This window comes from Neovison vison, chromosome 3 (assembly GCF_020171115.1).
Source record: "Neovison vison isolate M4711 chromosome 3, ASM_NN_V1, whole genome shotgun sequence".
NCBI lineage: Eukaryota > Metazoa > Chordata > Mammalia > Carnivora > Mustelidae > Neogale > Neogale vison.
The window spans coordinates 211,109,368-211,129,434 of record NC_058093.1 but is presented as its reverse complement, the minus strand read 5'-3'; the positions used below and the strand labels follow the sequence as shown (position 1 = coordinate 211,129,434).

Below are 20,067 nucleotides of genomic sequence, written 5' to 3'. Positions count from 1 at the left end.
AGCAGGAAAGGAGCCTCAAATGTGCCTCTTCTGAGCTTGGTGCTGGGGGGAGAATGAGCAATTAGACCTGGAGACAAACCAGCCTGGGAATTAGAAAGCTCAGGGCAACAGAGAAATGTGGAACTACATGCTATCAGCCAAGGCGGGCACAATCACCTCCTCTCTTGTGATATTAAGCCTAGGGACAGGGACAGTGTTTTTCCCAAGGTCATAGAGTTGGTAGGGGGATTAACACATGGAGCCAGAACCCAGCTACCTCCCTTGGCATCTTTTGATAGCCCCGGGGAGCCTCCTCAGCTAGTGCCACAGAATTAGAATAATCTAGAGAACTTTGATTTCCCCAGAAAAAATTTATACCAATTTCTAAGGGCTAATTAAAAAGAAACAAGACAGGCTTTACCATTAAATTATTAAATGCTATCGGGCCTATCTAAAACATCACTAAAATTTACCTATTAAAATTTTCACCAATTTTACTTAAAGATCTGATTTTAGCATGCTTTTGTCATAATACACACCATACTCAAATGAGTTATCTTGGGAGTCTATAGATGCTCAGAACATTATTGGACTTGTCTTCATCATCAGCTTATGTTAGCAGAGGATGTTTTTTAATTGCAAAAGTAGCACATGAACACATTCTTATCAAAAGAGTTCCAACACACAAACCAGCCTCTCTTTGGCTACCTCCTCCCATCCCAGCTCCTCCCCAGAAGAAGCCATTGGTTTGCTGTGGGACCCTTCTCTATGGCATCAGTCTGTAACTCAGACAAAATCAGTCTTCCTAATTGAGCACCGAGCTTATATAATTCAGCCCGATCAGTCACATCATTTGTAAGATTTAACTCTAAATGGATTTTTTGGCTGGTACCAAAAAGCAAACCATCTTCAGGAAACAAAGAAGAAAAAGGAAGATTTGCCATCACTGAGATACTCAAAAAAAGATTTTTCTCCTTGAAAGATCTCCAAAATAGGACCCTACAAGCTCTGAAGGTAATGCCAGAACTGTTCTGAGCACCGGCAACATTACTGGAGGGGCCATTTGCACGACTCCCAGAGCTCTAAAAACAAATCTTGGCTATTAAAAAGACCTTTCTACTTTTGTTCTGATGAGAATCTGCTGTGTAACAGCTGTGTCCCAGCAATCTTAGCCAGTTTTTGCTAGCAACTTCCCCTCCTGTTTCTCTCACTTGAATGGAGGCAGTCTCATTCGGAAGCTGTTACAATTACCTTCTGATGCTTCAATCAGACATACCAAAGTGTAAAACCATTTAAATGACCAGTCTGGCGGCTGGACTGCATCTTATTCAGGGAGAAACAGTTTGACTGACAATAGGAAACGTATGCTTGGAGTTTACAGTTCAGTGCTGACTGGCTTGCCCCTCGCAGTCCCTGCGACATTAGGAAATGCAGTTTCAGAGGCTCATGATATAATGAATTTTATGGGAACAAGTTGACAAGTACCCCTGGTCTTCCCAGGCAGCAAGAATCTGCCTCCCCCACAGAGAAACTGTCCCCTGCCATCTTTCATCTCAGTCCAATGCTAAATAAAGCCAGTGGCTTTCTTCTCTTTAGTCTGGAGTGTCAGAGACATGCTTATTATAACTACAACATCAAGCCCTTTAGTTCATTTTTTTTCCACCTTACTAAAATAGTTCATTTCTATTATTTTAGAAATGGTTTTCTAAATGCTTTTCTAAACCTAAGTAGAAATGAGAAAAGGCAGGTCCCTGAAGGAATGAACTGTGTGTGTGGTTGACTTCCCCACTCCCTGCACCCTTCACGGGGCCCAGAACAGAGCCTGTGGGCTTCTCAAGCACCAGGAGTTCTAAGCCCAGTGTGGTGGATTCCCGAGCTGCTTCTAGAAGAGTCCAGAACTGCCTCTCCTCAGGCCATCTTTGCTCCCAAGTCGATGGCCATCTCCTCTAATTCTTTTGGCCACCAGGACCCAGCTGTGGAGGAGATGGCCCCCTCTGAGGATGCGACTGGATGGCAGGGGCCAGAATGAGCGCATCCAGCTGGACGGAAGAGACACCAGACTCTGCTGGCCCAGACATAGTTGGTTGAACTCCTCTTCTTGCATGAATGATTTTTACTTCTACAAGGAAGTTCTCTCCCATTTCTTTGGAAACCAGTGGCTCTCTTGGTCTTTTGTTTTCCCCCTTGTGGTAGAGGTATGAGCGCAGAACAGATTTTTCTCTAAACACAATCACCACTGTGTGAAGCAACAGATGGTAATGGCACCCTACCCACAACTGAGGGTTCCCCACAGAAAGGTGGGACCACAGTCAAAAGGTAAGCACTAGTCCATTCAGAGTGGCCCCATCATGGGGCTGCCAGGCACAAACAGAGGCCAGTGTGGCCTGATACACCGACTTTTCAAGAGAAGTTTTAAATTTCAGTTTTTATGTGAAATCTCCCAATTTTTGCAGTTCGATCAAGTTTTGTCAAAACACCTTGTGGGGCAAACCATACACACTGGCCACACCTTAGGGCAAGTCTGCATGCAAGATCTGTAGGGAGGGACTTTGGGTGTGGGCTTCCTGCACCCTGGGACACTTTGGATCTCCAGAACCCGCATTTCTGTACAGACACAGCTGGGCGTGGCAGGCATGTCCTCCTTCCCAACAGCTGGGACACAAAACAAATGGCATCCTTCCAGCATCCCACTGGCAATCTCCCCGTGGAGCTGGGATAGCGCAGGCGGTGCTGAGTGCCGGTTTGGCACAGCTCCATCTCCATGGGGAGGCTGAGGCCCCCATATTTTCACAAGTGATTTAATCCCTGCAGCACTTAGTAATGGAGAAATGCTTGACATGACTCCTGTTAATTTTTTAATTGAAATGGCTGTTTTTATAGGTCAAAATGGCTGAACACCCACAATTTCATATAGTTAACACGAAGCAAAATGTTTCTGTCCCTCTGCTCTTCCTCAGGAAGTGGCTGGCCACTCTGACCTCACCACTTTCCGCTGCCCACTGCACCCCGGGCTGTCCAGGTGGGTTCACTGCAGGCTGGCAGAAAGGGCTGCTCCTGCCCCCATCACCCCCCTGCCCAGCTCCTGTGAGAGAGGCTCTGGCGACATGTGCAAATCTCTCTCAGGGCTGTGTCTGGAATATTTATACCCCTTTATTGTTGTCCTATTACTTGGCAGTCTAAGGTAATGGAAAGAGATCTAGACGGTCTCAAAGTCCTGAAATCACATGAATCCAGGCTCCAAAAAAAAAAAAAAAAGCCAAGGCTACTTCAGGGAGAATACTTACAGGTTTGTGTCACAAAGACACTCACTGCTCTTGGACATTAGCTAAGTATTTACTTTTCTTGTAATTTAAGCCTAGGTTGCTATTTTTCATTTTCATCCAGACATAGCTGCTTCCACCAAATTGATGGCCAGTACTGCTCTGTCCCCAGGCTCCCACAGAACCGAGTCTCAGAGATACCGTGGTGATGAAGGCTGACTGGCCAGGGCCAATGCTGATTCCATCCATTCCTTTCATGGCGGGAGGGAGCTGGCACAGAGAGGGTATGCTTCCAAAAGACACTGTTAGCGCTGGGCCTGGGAGTCCCTGGGAGGGGGTGTTATGTGAGGAAGAAGGCGTGTGGAGGAGTCATGGAGGAAGGGACTTCTGACTTTACAAAGCAAACCTCCCAGAATCAGGGTGAGCCTGACACTTGGCCCAAAGGGGCAAGTGTCCAACCAACCATCTTCCAGAAGAAGACTCTCCCTGAGAACTAGGGATATTCATGGCTACTAAGAGTCCATCTTATTGACCTTAGTTCTGCTCTTCCCTTTGGTCAGAGTGGAAAGCCCATTGATGAGGAGAGGGGTGGCTCACGTCAGGGCTGTGAAGTTTCCTCGGGCGGAGCCCAACATCTACATGTTCAACCTCTTCCTTGAAAGTAAAACCCAGCTAGTGTCCCACCTGCTGAGATCAGGGTTCTCCACTTTGGTGCTACTGACATTTAGGGTCACTTCATTTTGTTGTTGTTGTTGTGGGGGCTGCCTTGTGCCTTGCACAGCCCTTTTCACGCACGTTTAAGATAAATACATCTTTTCTAACATGCTCAGGAGACTTCACAGGGTTCTAGAATAAACGGACCAGGGTCTCAGCAATGCGCAGGCTCGGCAATGCACTCACCCGGGGGAGGCTGATGGGGGGCATTCGGCACCCACAAGCTGCCAGCTAGTTGGGCACCTACGAGGCTCTCTGCAACAAGCCCTGTCCATGAGAGTGGGGCCTTCCTCAATGCCAAGTTCCATTTGAGCCCCTCAGGGGAGGAGGCTGGCTGGCACAGGTGGTCACTTCAGGATGTTCAGGGAGGGCACCTGGATGGGCAGCTTGAAACTTTCACACTGAGCCCTTGTGCCCCAATCCACACCCTTTCTACAGTTTACAGTCCCGTGATAGACACAAATGGCCACTGGAGACCCCTGGCCCGTCCCAGGCAGACTAATAAAATGCCAAACAGAATTAGCCAGCTGGACATTGCTGAGGGTCACAGGGAGGGTCAGGGACAAGGAAATATCAGACTGTTTCTTCATTATTTTGCTCACTGCCTGGTTTGTGTTCAGTGAATGACTAAATGAACAAAGGAGGGCAGGAATGGGTGAAGGAAATTATTCCGAGTCTCAGACCAGGACCCTCTGATCACGCAGGGGACCCCCAACACTTTCCACCATGCTGTGGGGCAATGTTCTCTTCACTCTATTGAAGCCTCAGAGCCAGCCCTGTGAGATCCATGTACAGTAACAGGCACCCTCTTTGAACAGCGAAGTGCCTCTAGAAAAATGGTAGTCAACACCTGCTGGGACCAAGGGTTCTCCACTGTGGGACTACTGACATTTAGAGTCAGGTCGGTTTTGTTTGTTTGTTTTGTGGCGGGTGCTGCCCTGTGCACTGAAGAATATTTAGAACATCCTTATAGCATCCCCAAGTTTCGACAACAAAAATGTCTCCTGGGGCGCCTGGGTGGCTTAGTAGGTTAAAAGCCTCTGCCTTTGACTCAGGTCATGATCCCAGGGTCATGGGATAGAGCCCCGCATCCGGCTCTCTGCTCAGCAGGGAGCCTACTTCCTCCTCTCTCTCTCTCTACCTGCCTCTCTGCTTGCTTGTGATCTCTGTGAAATAAATAAATAAAATCTTAAAAAAAAATGTCTCCCTACATTGTCAAATGTCCCCTAGGGGGCAAAATCACCCCAGCGGGGAACCATGGAACCATGCACGTAAATTAATCAATTGCTCTCCTAGTGCTGTACTAGGGGAAGCTGCATTTCTTTTTTTTTCTTTTTTTTATGTATATATTTAAATCATGTTTTATCTCTATTCATATGTAGTAATAGATCACATTATTACATGAATTCCCATCCAACCTCATAGATTAATTTTCCTCCCTTCTGTATTTATAATTCCCCCTGCTGACAGTAAGACATCTGATGTCCACTATCCTTGATGTATTTATGTATTTAATCATCCCCTCTTTTCATACTTTCTTGAGCCATTAGAATGAAATTTGATCATAATAAAAAAGCCATAATTTAAAAGGCTGTTGTTGTAAAGCAGCCATTATAGGGTATGAATGAACTCACTTCTTAAATGTTATCTTGTAATATTAGTTTTTTAAAGATTTTATTCATTTATTTGACAGAGAGATAGAGATCATTTCTTGAAAGGCGTTAGGGAAGACAGATAGCCAAAAAGGAGGCAAGACGTCTGGTTGGGGCACATTCCTGGGCAGCCAGAAACATGGTAAGTGGCCCACAGTGCTGGCTGTACTCGTCTCTGTGTCTAGAAGACAAGTAAGGTTGCTTTCTCACCCTTTCTCTTCCCTCTCTGGACTATCCACAGGTCAGAAGTGCTAGTCAGGAGCTGGAGCTACAGTCTGAGCCTGAATAGTCTCTAGTGACTGCGTAAAACGCTTGTGAAACGCTGAACAGAGCCTACGGCTAAGCTGTGCAATACCCCCATTCCCATTTGATTAAAAGGAAAATTCAAGCTTTGAGAAGCAACAGCATTCAGTACCCCATCCCGCAAAGAAATAAAAAACCAGTAGAGTGGCAGCAAAGGAATTAAACCCTAAGTTGAGTGCAGCCTACGTCTCGGAACCAGGGTCCAGCTCTCAGGGTTAAAACTTTCAGACATTTATTAACAAAATTAGGCATACAGTGTGAGAGAGACATCTAGAGACACAATCTCTAGATATTGATTATCTCTTCATTTGCTGTGCAGCCCTTAAGAGGCATCCACAAAATTACCAATTACCTTCTCAGTTTCAAGAAACAGAGGCTCTGCTGCCCAGCAAACCCCAGAGCAGGATAGATGGGCGGGGGGTGGGGAGACTCACGACCTTCTGCCCCCCTGGAAGATAGCCCCACACAAACCCATTCCCAAATGAAACAGAAGACACATCCTAAGTAAGAACAAACTTAGGGGCTCCTGGGTGGCTCAGTCAGTTAAGCGGCTGCCTTTGGTTCAGGATCGCTGGGTCCTGGGGTTGAGTCCTCCATCAGGCTCCCTGCTCAGGGGGAAGCCTGCTTCTCCCTCTCTCCCTCCTCACTGCTCATTCTCTTTTTCAAATAAATAAATAAAATCTTTAAAAAACTTCACTACCCTTAAATTTTCACTTTTCTGCCTTTGCGAAAGTGTTATTCTGCTGGTAAGAGTGTGACTGTGTGTGCATACATGTCCCATCACCTGACTGGGTCATGGAGCTCACCATCTGGGGAGCAGAGCCATGGGCTGGAGCTTAGCCACCGTGGATGGAGGTGGGACAGCAGACGCAGCCAGGTCTACGCTGAGGAGTGGAGGGAGGAGCCACCTCATCGATGCGAGGTGAGTCACATAGAAGAAAGGTGATCCCCAAATTAAATCTGAGGGGAACACAGAGGTCAGTGGGGACCCAGGCCAAACACAAGAAGGCAGTCTGAGTCCCTGTGTGCAGTGACTCCAGATCCCCTGGGGAGTGGAGCCCAAAGCCTAAGGCAGGGAACGTGGGTAAATTCCTGGTAGGTACTTCATGGAAACTTGAGGGCTGCCTATTGATGGCAAGGAGTGAGGATGGTTTTGCCTCCATCCCCCAAGACTGGTGGTCAGCATTTCCCATCTTTGCATTAAGGCTGAGGCAAAGCAGTGATGGCTGATCCTTCTGCAGTTCTGAAAGTGTTGCCAAAAGTATGATCTTCTCTCTGTCTTCTCTCTTTCAACTCTGGGGAATGATGTGTATTGTGTTCCGAACTCTGGAAGAATTCATTCTCTCCTTCAGGAGACAGAACTTTAGGGGACAGAACTGTCCCTATACCACACTGGGGAATCTAGAGGCACCAGGACACCAGTGTTGGGTGAATCTGGACCCCTTGGGTACCAGACTGCTGGGAAACAGCAGGGAAACTGTGGTGGTGTGATGAAAATCCTGTTAGTAGGACTGTGGAAGCTCATGGGCCTAACCGGGGACCCAGAGAGATAAAGGCAGAGGACTGCAGCAGACAAGGGAAAGCAAGAGGGAGAAGGGGGTTCTTTCTCAAGACTGCTTCCAGCAGCCCCATCCCTTCCGTCACCCTGCCCCCGCCTGCCACAGACACAGAACACCCAGCAAACCTTAGTTCCACCCATGCAGACAGCAGAATTAGTGGGTCACTGAGCAATTCTGCAGCCCTGATGAAGTGTGACCCAGCCCTCCCCTAAGGGTCCAAGGGCCCTGGGCCCAGCAGCCACTGCACCACACCTGCCAGGACAGCTGCACCCCCACACCTATGACGGCCAGTTATCAGACCCCCGTGTCCTGACACAGGGACTAAGTATCACGAGGGGCTGAATAGCATGAGGGGATCCGGCCTCTTGCCCACCACCACAACCAAGAGTTTGTAATTGCCTAAACTCACATTCCCAAGCCTCCTACTGAAGGCTTCCAGAATCACGGATTGGCCTAGCAGCTCAGAACAGAAAGTGCCAGTGGCCTTCGGTCTCCTGGGTACAGATCATAGAGCAGTTCCACTGAAAACATGTTTTATTTTCCAGAGGAGGGTGATTAAGGGCAAGAAGTAGCTAGAAACCCTAAAACTGACAACCCAACAAGCCTTACCGTGGGTTGTTTTGGGAGTCCTCTGCACAGTCCAACCCACCTTGATCTCCCTGAGGCAGCCCCGAGCTCCTGCTATCCCCCCACTGCCCTTCTAGCTCACCCACACCCACGGCGCTGCTGAACCCCCGGGGCACCTTATGGACACAGGTGGTGCTGCACGGGTGCCCTCCTGATCCCTGGAACATCTCCAGGGCTGCTTTTAAAAAACAATCTCCATGTAACAGCATGGGCGATTTAGTGAAAGAAGCCAGACACGAAGAAGCACCTCCTGTTGGATTCTTTTGTAAAAATATTGTTCAAAAGCAAGCGAAAGTGATCTGTGCTGACAGCGGTCCAGGCAGCAGTGACCTTGTAGGGGGGGCATGCCTAGAAGCGGGACCCGAGGGGGCTTCTGGGGGCTGTCATGTCACTCTTCTGATTGGGGAGTGGTTACATTCGGGGTCTTCGGGTGGTGAGAACTCACCGACCTGTAACACTCACAACGCCCGTGCTTTTCTTGAGTACAGGAAACTTCCATAGGGTGTTTGATACCTGTGGACCACCGTGGGCTGACTCAAGAGGGTAGCCTGCTTTGTGGCCCTTGCTGGTACCCAGCCTCATGTCTGGAGCCTGGGACAGAGGCCTGGGCGGCACGGAGAGGGAGAGGCTCAGGCCCACACTTACCGGCTGCAGCCCGTCCTCCTGCCTTCTGCTCTGATTCGGGCGGTTGATGAAGGACCGGGTGGAGACTTTGTAGTGATTCAGCAGGCAGACGATGACCACGACCATCACCGTGACCACCACGACAATGATGATGATCTGGGCAAACTCCAGCTCCGCTGTGAGGGAAGGGGAAAAAGCCCGTTAGCCACATGGCCCTTTGTACCATCACCATTCTCTGAGAAACGCGACCACCAGGCCCCGGTCCTCTCGGGGACCTCAAGAAAGAACTCATTTTCCCCAGGCCTGCTGCTGCCCGAGGCCATCAGCAGACCTTGACAGCAGAATAACATCTGAAGAAAAAGAGACCTGGGCATGGGGCTCTTGCCAATGGCCCTCTGGTGGTCAGGCAAATGTGGTGCTCAAACCTTGTCTTTGCAAATTGTGTCATTAAGCAGGGCCTTAGGAAAACGTATTCTTGACTCTACAAGACTTCCAGAGGTGCTTGACCCCATCCACACACGGATCTCGAAGTTCTAGCCCAGTGTGCGTGCTAGCAGGCATGTGTGCGGCTGCCCAGGCTGCCCCTTCCCATGGGCAGGCGGGCCCTGGAGGGCTGCTGCCTCTTGGGGTATGAAAAGCTCCAATATCAGAACTCTGTTCCTGCTGGATGGCCCTGCCCCCAGGGGAGGTAAGAAAGTCTGCCAAAACTGAAGCTACTACTTCCAGGGTAATCTCTCCTGGAATGTTAAACCCATCTTTATGGTTGAGTCACGTTTTCCAAAGCACGCCCACGCAGGACCCCCACAATACACCGAAGGGAGAATATGTTGATAAAAAGCTCCAATATCCTCTGCTCAGGGCCTTGCCTTTGGAAGTCATTTAGAAAACACATCTCCCCTGTCCCCAACCCTGCAGGCACCATATTTTATGAGCGGTCAGAAGCTGCATTCCTAAGATGGCCGTTACAGAGGATTTCCTGGCTGCCACCGACACACGCCTCAAACTCCAGGACAGGGCCGGGGAGCGACCTCTAGAACCACAGCACCCTGAGTCGGCACTTACAGCTGGGTGATTCAAGCCCTTTGGTTTTGCAGAGAGGAAGCAGAGGCTCATTGCTCAAGGTCAAGCCTAGAACGCACGTTTCCTGCTTTCTGACTTATAGCTCACGGCTCTGTGGAATGTGGCCCACTGGTTCCTGGGAGTTTCCCCGCATGGTAAAAGGAAGTGATTGTGCAGGGGGGTCAACTTAAATGGGGAGTCTCTGCGAGACAGTGGAAGAGCGCACACAACTTTGTTGTGAGGTAGGGAGGTATGGGGTTTAATGAAGGGGAAGAAAGAAGGGAGAGCTCTGTCAATTGTGTCCCTGCCTGGAGCCTACCACACACACCCATGCATACACACACTCATGCATACACCCACACATACACACCTGCACCCCAACATGGGCTTACAGCAACACACATGCACGTGCATGGGCATAGTGCATTTGTGCACATCACACATGTATGTGAATATACATATGCACACACACACACCCTCTTGCTGTAGACCCCAGGCCAGTGGAGAGGTGTTCTCTCTCTGTGCACGGGCCCACACCCAGGATAATGCAGGAAGGGTCCCAGTAGCACCCTCCCCCCAGGGTCTGCACCTATGAGCCCCCACCGTTCATACGCTGGAAACAGAGGGGCTAGAGTCGGCATGGAGGTAAACCACAGGGTGTTCCTGGACCTCCCCGTGTCCAGTCCTGGGACACTGCCCTCCACGCTTGCCCATACATACCCAAGGGACAAAGATGTACAAATGTGCTTGCTGGAGTGGGCTGGACGGTACTTGGCGTGGGGCCTATAGTGGGAGTGGCCTGGATGTGCACCCTGGAGCACAGAGAGCTGAGTGTGAGGGAGCTGAGCTGCTGGGTCGATGTGGTGAGTGGTTGAGGCCAGGCAGGTTTGCCGGGCACAGTTCTAGTGGGCAGTAAAAGGGTAGATCCCATGGGCACGGCTGACTCAGAAGGCTCAGGAGGCAAAGCCCTGAGCAGCTCTAGAAGCCGGTAGTCCGCAAGGCCCTGATGCTGTGCTTCCCACCTCACCCCCTCCATGGGCATGGCTGTCATTGTTCTGGACACCCCCTGAGGCTGTGTGGCTGATCATCAGGTTAAATCATGCCCTGGACTTGACAAATGTTTTCTTTTCTCTAAAAAGCTTCATTGAAGGGCAGACACCTGGGTGGCTCAGTTGGTTAAGCGTCTGCCTTTAGCTCAGGTCATGATCCCAGCGTCCTAGGATCCAGCCCCATTATCAGGCTCCTTGCTCAGCAGGGAGCCTGCTTCTCCCTCTGCCTCTGCCTGCTACCCTCCCTGCTTGTGCGCTCTTTCTCAAATAAATAAATAAATAAATAAAATCTTAAAAAAAAAAAAAAAACCCACAATTGCTCTATAAACATGGAACGAGAGGAAAATGATAATTACAGTGGGGGCACTGCACAAAGTCTTCAGGGGTTAATTCTTCACTGGGAGGATGTCTTTCTAGGTTATCTTTTCCTGTATACAGAAAGCTATGCAGATAACCATTTGTGGCAACACAGTCAAATTGTATTGTCCATGATTCTATGGGCATTTGGGGTATATTTGTGTTTCGTTTGAAAAGGATTTTATTATAAAAATAATGAAGACTTTCTTAAAATGTAAACAATACAGAAGGAAATAGTGTATGATGTAAAAGTCTCCTTTGTAGGCCTGTAGCCCTCCCTGACCCCACCCAGCCCCACAGTGTCCTGGGGGACAGCACAGTTCACCTGTTGTGTATATCTGTGCATTTGCCTATTGAATAAAGGTTTTCTTCTTTTAATGAGTGGAATCATTGTACAAATACATTGCTTTTTTTTTTCACTTAACATATTACAGACATTTTCAAACAAGAATATATAAAAACCAACCTCATTCTTTATGGTGGCTGTCTAGTCCAGAATACTGATGTACTGGAATTTATACTCTCCAAGTGATAGACGTTTAGGTATCTTTTTTCCCATTAAGATCAAAAGATTGTGTGTGCATGTGTACGTATGTGTGAATTTGAGTGTTGACCCACATTTTGAGTATCCCTACAGGAAAGATTCCTAAAATTGAAATTTCTGGGTCAAGGACATATTCTTTTAAATGCTGATGGCTACCGAGACTCGGCCTTCGGAAAGGTCTCTTGCCCCCCACACTACTCAAACACTGAATACTCACCCTTTTCATTTGCACTAATCTGATGGGCAAAATATATATCTTGCTTTAAATTGTATTTCACCAATTACTAGTAATTTTAGATCTTCCCTTGTGGTTATTGGCAATCTGTATTTTTTTTTTCATAATCACAGTCGTTCATACTAGCTTATTTGTCATTTTCTCATTTATTGGTAGCAGCCTTGATGCATTAAGACCACAAAGCTTTGTCTATTACATATGTTGCAACTATTTTCTCCTCATCTGTCACTCGCTAACTTTGCTGTGAGTTTATGGAAGATATAAATAATTTTTATGTCATAGAAATACTACTTTTTTTCTTTTATGGCTTCTAAGCTTCCTATTTGATTAGGAAGGTCTTCTCTAATAGTGTAAAAATATTTTCCCTAAGATTTTTACACATTGCATTTTTACATTTAGATCTTCGTTCACTCTGGATTTGATTTCTTTGGGTCTGAGACAGCACAAAGAACATTTTATATCATCTGAAAGGCATTAATCTTCTGATCTAACATTACATTAGAAAGTTCATCACAAGCAAGAGTACGAAAGATATCCGTTGTGGGAAACAGTGTATGGAATCTTTCTTTTAAAGGGGACTAGCAGCTCTGAGGTTGCATTTCATCAGCTTTCATATCAACATCATGGAGGACAAGGGGCGTTAGAGAGGAGTAGGGAATTTGGGTAAATTGGAAGGGGAGGTGAACCATGAGAGACTATGGACTCTGAAAAACAATCTGAGGGGTTTGAAGTGGTGGGGGGGTGGGAGGTTGGGGTACCAGGTGGTGGGTATTATAAATGGCACAGCTTGCATGGAGCACTGGGTGTGGTGAAAAAATAATGAATAATGTTTTTCTGAAAATAAATAAATTGAAAAAAAAAAAAAGAAAAAAAAAAAAAACATGCTATGTGGGCCCCATGCCGGCCCTGCTGAGGAGCCAAGGCCAGGCAAGCCCACCCCACCCCCACTACACATCCAAACTTGCCGCACTTCCCTCCCAGGGCTCTGCGCTCCTGCTCCGCTTACACTCCCAGCTCTCCAGTGCTTTGCTCTCAGGACCCCTCTATCCTCTTAAAAGCTACTGGTAACCCCCAAAGAGCTTAATTTGTACGGGTGACATCTACTGATATTTGCCATATTTGCAATGAACACTGACAAGTTTAAGAATTTATTCATTAAAAAAATAAACTCATGTTAACGTATATAACAATTATATACACTATTTCTCAAAACAAAAACTTAGTGCTAGGAGCAGCATGGCTTTACCCCTCTGCGCACGTCTTCACGATATATGCCTTAATAAGAGACAGCTGGATTCTCTCCTGTGCTTCACCTTCAGTCTGCTGTGACATGTTTGTTCGGTTAAGATTTATGAAGGAGATCTGGTCTTACCGACCACTGGAGACTGGGGTCTTAGAGACACCCCAGAGATCCCTGAGCCCCAGCTGGAGAAATGGTGGTTTAGACTGATGGACAGCAGGCACTCTAGTACAAACACTAATGCCTGGACTTCTTGGGGATACTCCAGTCTCCAGGATTTGAGATGTGGTCAGAACAGCTGTTGGGCCACTGTCCTGAGCTTTCATGCCCAAGGACAGCCACAACAGGTGCACCTACGCAACACAGGACACACAGAGACCGCAGCGGGGTTCCTAGGCTTCGAAACAGTGTGGAACTCGCATGGGGCAGGGCAAGGGCACAGGCTGGCAGGAGCTGGGTTCCCAGGGTGCCACTCACTAAGGCAAAAAGCCTGGTGGTATAGCCCAGCTGGCCAATCTGGGTGACAAAAGTCCAATCAGAGCCTCGGCTACTACATCCCGTGGGCCAGTGTGAGAGGCAGCCCTTCCTGCAGGGACTGGCCTGGGTCCCAAAGGCCACTGTCCTAACAACCAAGTCCTAATCAGACACAGGAACAACGGTAAGCACGGCAGCAGCCAGGCAGCCCCGGCTGCAGTCTGGAGTCACCTGCGGTGCTCCTTGGAGCCTGAAGCGGAGCCCCTGGGGACGGAGCCTCAGCAGAGCGGCACAGCCCCAGTCAAATGAGCACCTGACCTTCACTTTGACTCTGGCAAATACATAGTCAATAAAAACAGACTGCTTTTTCAAACGTCAACATCAGGGAAGTAGGAAGGTCCTACTCTCTTGGGGGCTATAAGTACTCCTCCAAGAGGGGTTCAGAGATTTCTCAGAGTCAAAATTGGAACAAAGAGAGTGAGTGAGTTGTCTTGGGGACAAGCACAATGACGTCCAGACTCCAGAGACTTCTGCTACTGATAACCTCTCCCATCAAGACAAGGGTATGTGAGCAGGCCCTCTTCATATTTGCCCTCCCACACCCTCTCGTCCTTTAAACAGGAAAATTCTACTAAAGCATGCATCATAAAAGGCAAATTAAGGAAAGATCCTACCACTCTAGGATATCAATAGCCTGGACACAGTAGATGGGAAACCCAGTCCCCCTTCTCTCACTCCATACATCGTGCAATAATGGTGATAGTGAATCCTGTCTTTTCCTTTGGCATTCTAAACCCTTCACTCCTGCATAAATACTGCTCAGAGGCAGCTGGGCAGTGTTTTGCAGTCCCCGGATGTTGCTCTGTTGCCAATGGCCTGATTTTATGCCTCAAGAAAATAACTCACAGGACAAGTAAAAGAAGCTTTCCAGGGGTGCCTGAGTGGCTCAGTGGGTTAAGCCTCTGCCTTTGGCTCAGGTCATGATCCCAGGGTCCTGGGATTGAGCTCTGTATTGGGCTACCTGCTCAGCAGGAAGCCTGCTTCCCTTCCTCTCTCTCTGCCTGCCTCTCTGCCTGCTTGTGTTCTCTCTATCAGATAAATAAATAAACGCGTCTTAAAAAAGAAAATAAGCTTTCCATTAAGAAAAACAAAACAAACCTTGCTTTCTCACTTCCGAATGTGAATACCAGATGAAAATCAGCACACCTGTTCTTCAAGGTGTCCAGTTTCAAGATTGCTCTACTCCTGATCTCAACCACAGACCTTCTAGGGGCTTCTGGGGACCTTAGATAGCAATTTCCTATACTGCACAGTCAGGGCTCAGGCAGGCTGAACACTCTTTGCTTCTCGCCGAAACCACCATCTCTTCAAGGGAGCAGTCCCTGGCCACCTGTTTTCCCACACGTGTGTGCGTGTGTGTGTGTGTACCAATTGCTTTGCACGTCACTGATTCCTCTCCACGGTGCCCAAAGCTTGGGAGGCCCAGGGTGCAAAGGCTGTATATACAGAGGTACGGTGTGACCTGTTACCCACCCTGTAGGAGACTCCTTCGACGGGCCTTGAAGAGGCATATTCTTCAGACAGGTGCATGCATGCTTCCTAAATCAAGAAGGCACCCAACTCTGTGCCTAGGAGCAATAATCTATGCACAGAAGCGAGCCAGATAACAGCTGAGACCTAGAACTTCCCTGGGACCTTGCTGCCTCTCCCCCTCTCCCCCTGGTCTGCCCACACCTGGCCTTACAAGATGCTGTCTGTTTTCTTATGGTTGAGGAGAGGCAATGTGTGATAGTGCTCGGAAAGGAAAAATGCCAGGGATTCTGGTGGGAATGGGGTGGAAAGAGGAGGCTAAGGAGAGAATGAATTCTGGAAGAACAATTAAAAACAAAGATTAAAAAAAAAATCTACACTAATAGTAGAGTTCTGAGAAAATAATGGTATATTTTAGGGTTTCCAAAATTTTATGTGCCCAGTTTGGACTCTGAACGCAGCCCACGGTCAGTTTTCCTTGATTCCGGTAGAGACTGACATCCACTGAGGGACGCCAAAAAGCAATCCATGCGAGAAAATAATTTTAGGCCACAGTCAAATTTTCACACTCCCCCTCCTTTCATGGGGCTGTAGTTCACGATGTTATAATGGATGAGTCATCGCAATCCAAACACCAGAAATTTTATAATAAATTTAGCCTAAAACTTACAGGAAGGCATCACAGCACCTTATTTTATTACTATGAAACAGTGACAGTGATGATAGTGATGATGGCATCCTTCTATTTTTGTAGAAACATCCCCAAGAAATGCCAGGCTGTGCAGTAGAGAATTACAAGAACGGGGGAAACTGTGTGAGGCCTGTTGGTCTACTCTCTGGTTCAATGGAGAACTAAACTGACTCATACTAGAGGCATGAATGTCTGTACTATTTTTAAAGAACTCTGGGGAAGCATGGTTCTACCACCTTGGGTTCCTAATATAACACTCATTTCTATTTGTGGGAAGGTTAACACCATCTTCCACTTGGTCTTTCCTCCATTAATATATCATCCTTCCCAGGAGTCCTGTTTTCTAGATGTTTCATTATAAAGCTCCAGATGGGTAATTTATGCCCTTACGGACCCTAAAAATGGGGTGGGGGGGGCAAAGTCTGAGCCTCCCATCAGCCCCCTCCTTTCACCCAGCCAAGGAAATATCTTGGCAGCCAGCATTCAGGGAAGTTGCCATGTAGAATACTGGAACGCCGCTTAAAGGGCTGAATGCTTGCCACAGATCCCTACACATCACCGCAAAGGGCCTCTCCCAGTCTAACAAATGACAGCACTCCACTTTTCTCCCCAAGTGCTACAGTCCCTTGGGAATACAGAGACTGTGGCTAGCTGCCACCCAGGCTTATTCTGGGCAGCCCCTCTCTCCCAGGAGCTTTCCTAGGTCTCTACCATGGATTGGGCACAGCAACTGAGTTGCTGAGTTGCAACTGAGCATCTCCTTCCTCTTTGTTCTCCTGGGCACAGTGGGTGTGATGAGAAGATGGCAGCCTTGGAGGGTGTCTTACTCTCTCTTTATGGCTCTGTGACACTTTTAAAGCGCTGAGTGTTCCTAAAGGCTGGTAAATCCTTTCCCTGGTCCTACAGAGACTGGGCAGAGGGGGCAGGAAGATGGGTGGGGGCAGGAGTTGGAATCTACATGGACCATGATTGCCTCAAGGTTGTGAACTGCTTGTTTAAAAATACTCTTGGAGATTTTAATGGCTGAACAAAAATTCACACTCATTAAACACCATGATTGGGGGGGAAAATTGAGCCTGTTAGATGAATAACTTCACAGCTTGAAGCTCAGAAGGCAAAACAGTAAAAGCTATAATCATAATGATTAGATTATATATTTTGAATGTTCTTTTCCTTGGGTGGGTTGACTCTTCCAATCCAACCTATAACAAGTAGAATGAAGAAGAGGGAAAAGAACCACCCCCCAGAGACAGGCCAATGTGGCTTCTCCTCCTGGGCTTTATCTTCCTTAAGAAGCTCTTTCCTAACTACTTGATGATGGCTCCCTTTGGAGGCTCCCGGAACCCTGTCATAGGACTTATCACTCATAGTGCCCATTTTCTGGTCTTCTTCATCATGGACTCATCTCTGGGATAGTACCCTGATCTTCTTTAGAATCCTCAGGAGGCAGCACACGACTCACACAAGGTTTGTGTTCATTTTAGATAAACTGCTAAAGAAATCCGTAGAAGGAAGGGTCCTAGTTGCCTAATCTGCTTTTAACAATGTCTAGCACAGAACCATAGTCCACCAGACATTTCCTAGTGACTTCAGTGATGAAGTTTTCCCAAAGGTTTTCATAGTTCCTAAAAATTGTTTGACTATTACTATTCTAGGCAGTGTGGACTGTCACTGGAAAAAGAACCTTTTGGTTGCTATACATTACCTGTGTACAGAATCCCATTTCTGTTAACATATGTATATAAGATGTTTTACATGATAATAAATGTGGGAAATGATACCTGCCATCTCTACGAGGAGAGATGAAAGCAGAGTGCAGTCAAATGGCGTGGGACTCTGGGGCGCCTGGGTGGCTCAGTGGTTTAAGCCTCTGCCTCCAGCTCAGGTCATGATCTCAGGGTCCTGGGATCGAGCCCCACATCGGGCTCTCTGCTCAGCGGGGAGCCTGCTTTCCCCTCTCTCTCTGCCTGCCTTCTGCCTACTTGCGATCTCTCTCTGTCTATCAAATAAATAAATAAAAATCTTAAAAAAAAAAAAAATGGCGTGGGGCTGTCTGAGCGGAAGGTGTGGCCCACACTTGCCTGACCCGGGCCCAAAGCCAGGTGCCTTTAATGACACTGGCAGGCAAGGAGCAGTGAGCAAATGAGCTGACTGACTACTGAATCCCTAGAATGTGGACACTGCGGGTCCATCCAGCTAGAATAACATCTTTTTAAATGACTACGGTCCAAGCATTCATTCCATACAACTTTCCCTCATGCATTTTAGAATCTAGAGTCTCATGATCTCTTCAGAAAGAAATCTAGCTAAATATGTTCCAATCAAAGATGATTGACAGGATTTTCTGAAAACACAGCCGAGGAGTAAGTGTAATTACAAACCTTTTCAAAGTCTATCCCTCCACTGCGTTATAAATGGAAAAAAAAAAAACAACCCCACATACATAAATCCACAATTCCCTTTATAGGATTCATTTAAAATCTTCCCCCATGCCACCCCCACATCATTAATTTAGGTAAACGTATCAGAAACATATACAGATGCACAAGTCACCGTCGTCTTCACATTTAAGAGCAGTTTCTGGTTTCTGAAAGCTCCCTAGCTAGCCGCCTCTGCCTGTCTCTCACAGTCTCTCTCTCAGAGTCACAGTTGGCTTTTCTAAGGTCTACTGTTACTAGACGGGTGACCTGAGAAACAACCCAGTAAACCACCCACATCCTGAGAAACACATCTTTTCTTTCAAATGCTGTTTGCAACGACTCAGGGTGGGAAAAAAACCAACCAAAACACCCATGAGTCTAGCAGTGAGTAATAGACCTTCCGGGGGTGGGAGGAGAGTTAGTCTCCCATATAGAACGTTTTTGAAAAAAAAAAAACTCCAAAGCAGCAAACCTGTGTATTTATGTATAGCATCTCCAGCAGGAACAAACTGATCGCAGATGAGAAAGAAGACGAAAAAGCCTAAAGTACATCTTCCTCCAAAGAGTTGAGCCCTGAAGAGTTCTCAGAGCGGACAGACCCTTGGGTAGATACAAACTTCTTGAGAGAGAGCTTCTGCTCTTCTCAACTCTGTCCTCAGCCCAAACTCCAAGAACCACCACCACAAACCCCAAAGAACAGGCATCACCCGCAGCTGGCCTTTGAAAGTGTACCTTTTTTCAAGAACGGGTCTTTAAACGGGGCCTCCTTCAGTGTGCTGTTGTTCAGGTGGTCTCTGGACATAATCGGGTCCTTTGCAAAGGGGAGTCCAACTGTGATGCAGCACCCCCCCCCCGCCCCTAAGTTCAAAGCATCCCTTCGGCTTCAGGCAATCTCCTCTTTAGGCAGCTCAGAGCTGTAGTTATAGCCAGCGTGGGGTGTGAGAGTGTGTGTGTGTCTGTGTGTGTGTGTGTGTGTGTGTGTGTGCGCGCGCGCGCGCGTGCTTCTGTCTGTCTCTCTCTCTCTCTACTGTACCAGCGGGGCCCAACCCAGGTGCTAAACTCAAATGCTGTGGCTCTGACCGCAGACCGTGGCTACCAGCTGGTTACCAACGGCCATCCACACTAATCAGGAGCTCTGCGGCAGGAAGCCGGTGGTGTCACAGAGCCCGTTAATAAGTCCGGGGTCTCCGATTGCGCTAGCAGCTGAACACCCAGTGTGGTCTACAGCAACGGACAGCAATGACTCGTCTGTATGTCTCACATTTGGCCTCACGTGGGACATGTTAGGCACACAGACAAGCAGAATGCAGATAGACTGCCTTGTTCTGTTGCATTCAATAATCTTTTTAACAGGTAACTATCAAAGCCGGTAAAGGCAGAGAGCGGGGGGCGGGGGGGGAGATCTACAAATCTCAATGCGGTATTTCTTCCCTTGATCCCCAATAGAAGCTTTCAAGGTTGGAGAAATGCAGAGAGAGCTTACCCAGGCAGCTCCTGCAAACGGGTGGGGGAGGCTTAACTACTCAGGCTTCTCGCTGTGGAGCCAGCTTCCAGAGCACGTCCTGGCTTGAAGTGCCCACAGCGTCTCTCACACCGGGAGCCAGGCTGCAGGCTGTTCCTCGGGGTCCTCCTCTCCCCAGAGTCTCTCTCTAACTGATGGGAGCAGTTCACATAGCTCTCGCAGTGAAGCCGTGCACTGGCAACTGGCAAAGTCCTAACCACAGCAGGAAACACTCAGCTTCTCCCCCTC

General features: G+C 47.9%; 1 protein-coding gene across 7 annotated transcripts in view; it reads right to left on the bottom strand.

Moving 5' to 3' along the window:
* Positions 1–20,067, bottom strand: part of LDLRAD4 (low density lipoprotein receptor class A domain containing 4) — a 418,735-nt gene that overhangs the window by 13,240 nt on the left and 385,428 nt on the right. For 5 of the 7 annotated variants that reach the window (XM_044243670.1, XM_044243672.1, XM_044243673.1 and 2 more), the window contains one exon: positions 8,740–8,894. In XM_044243670.1, the coding sequence (XP_044099605.1) occupies positions 8,740–8,894 (155 nt within the window). Of the gene's footprint in view, positions 1–8,739; positions 8,895–19,049; positions 19,129–19,800; positions 20,011–20,067 lie in introns of those variants that run through there. The other 2 variants (XM_044243677.1, XM_044243676.1) reach the window with 2 other exon arrangements.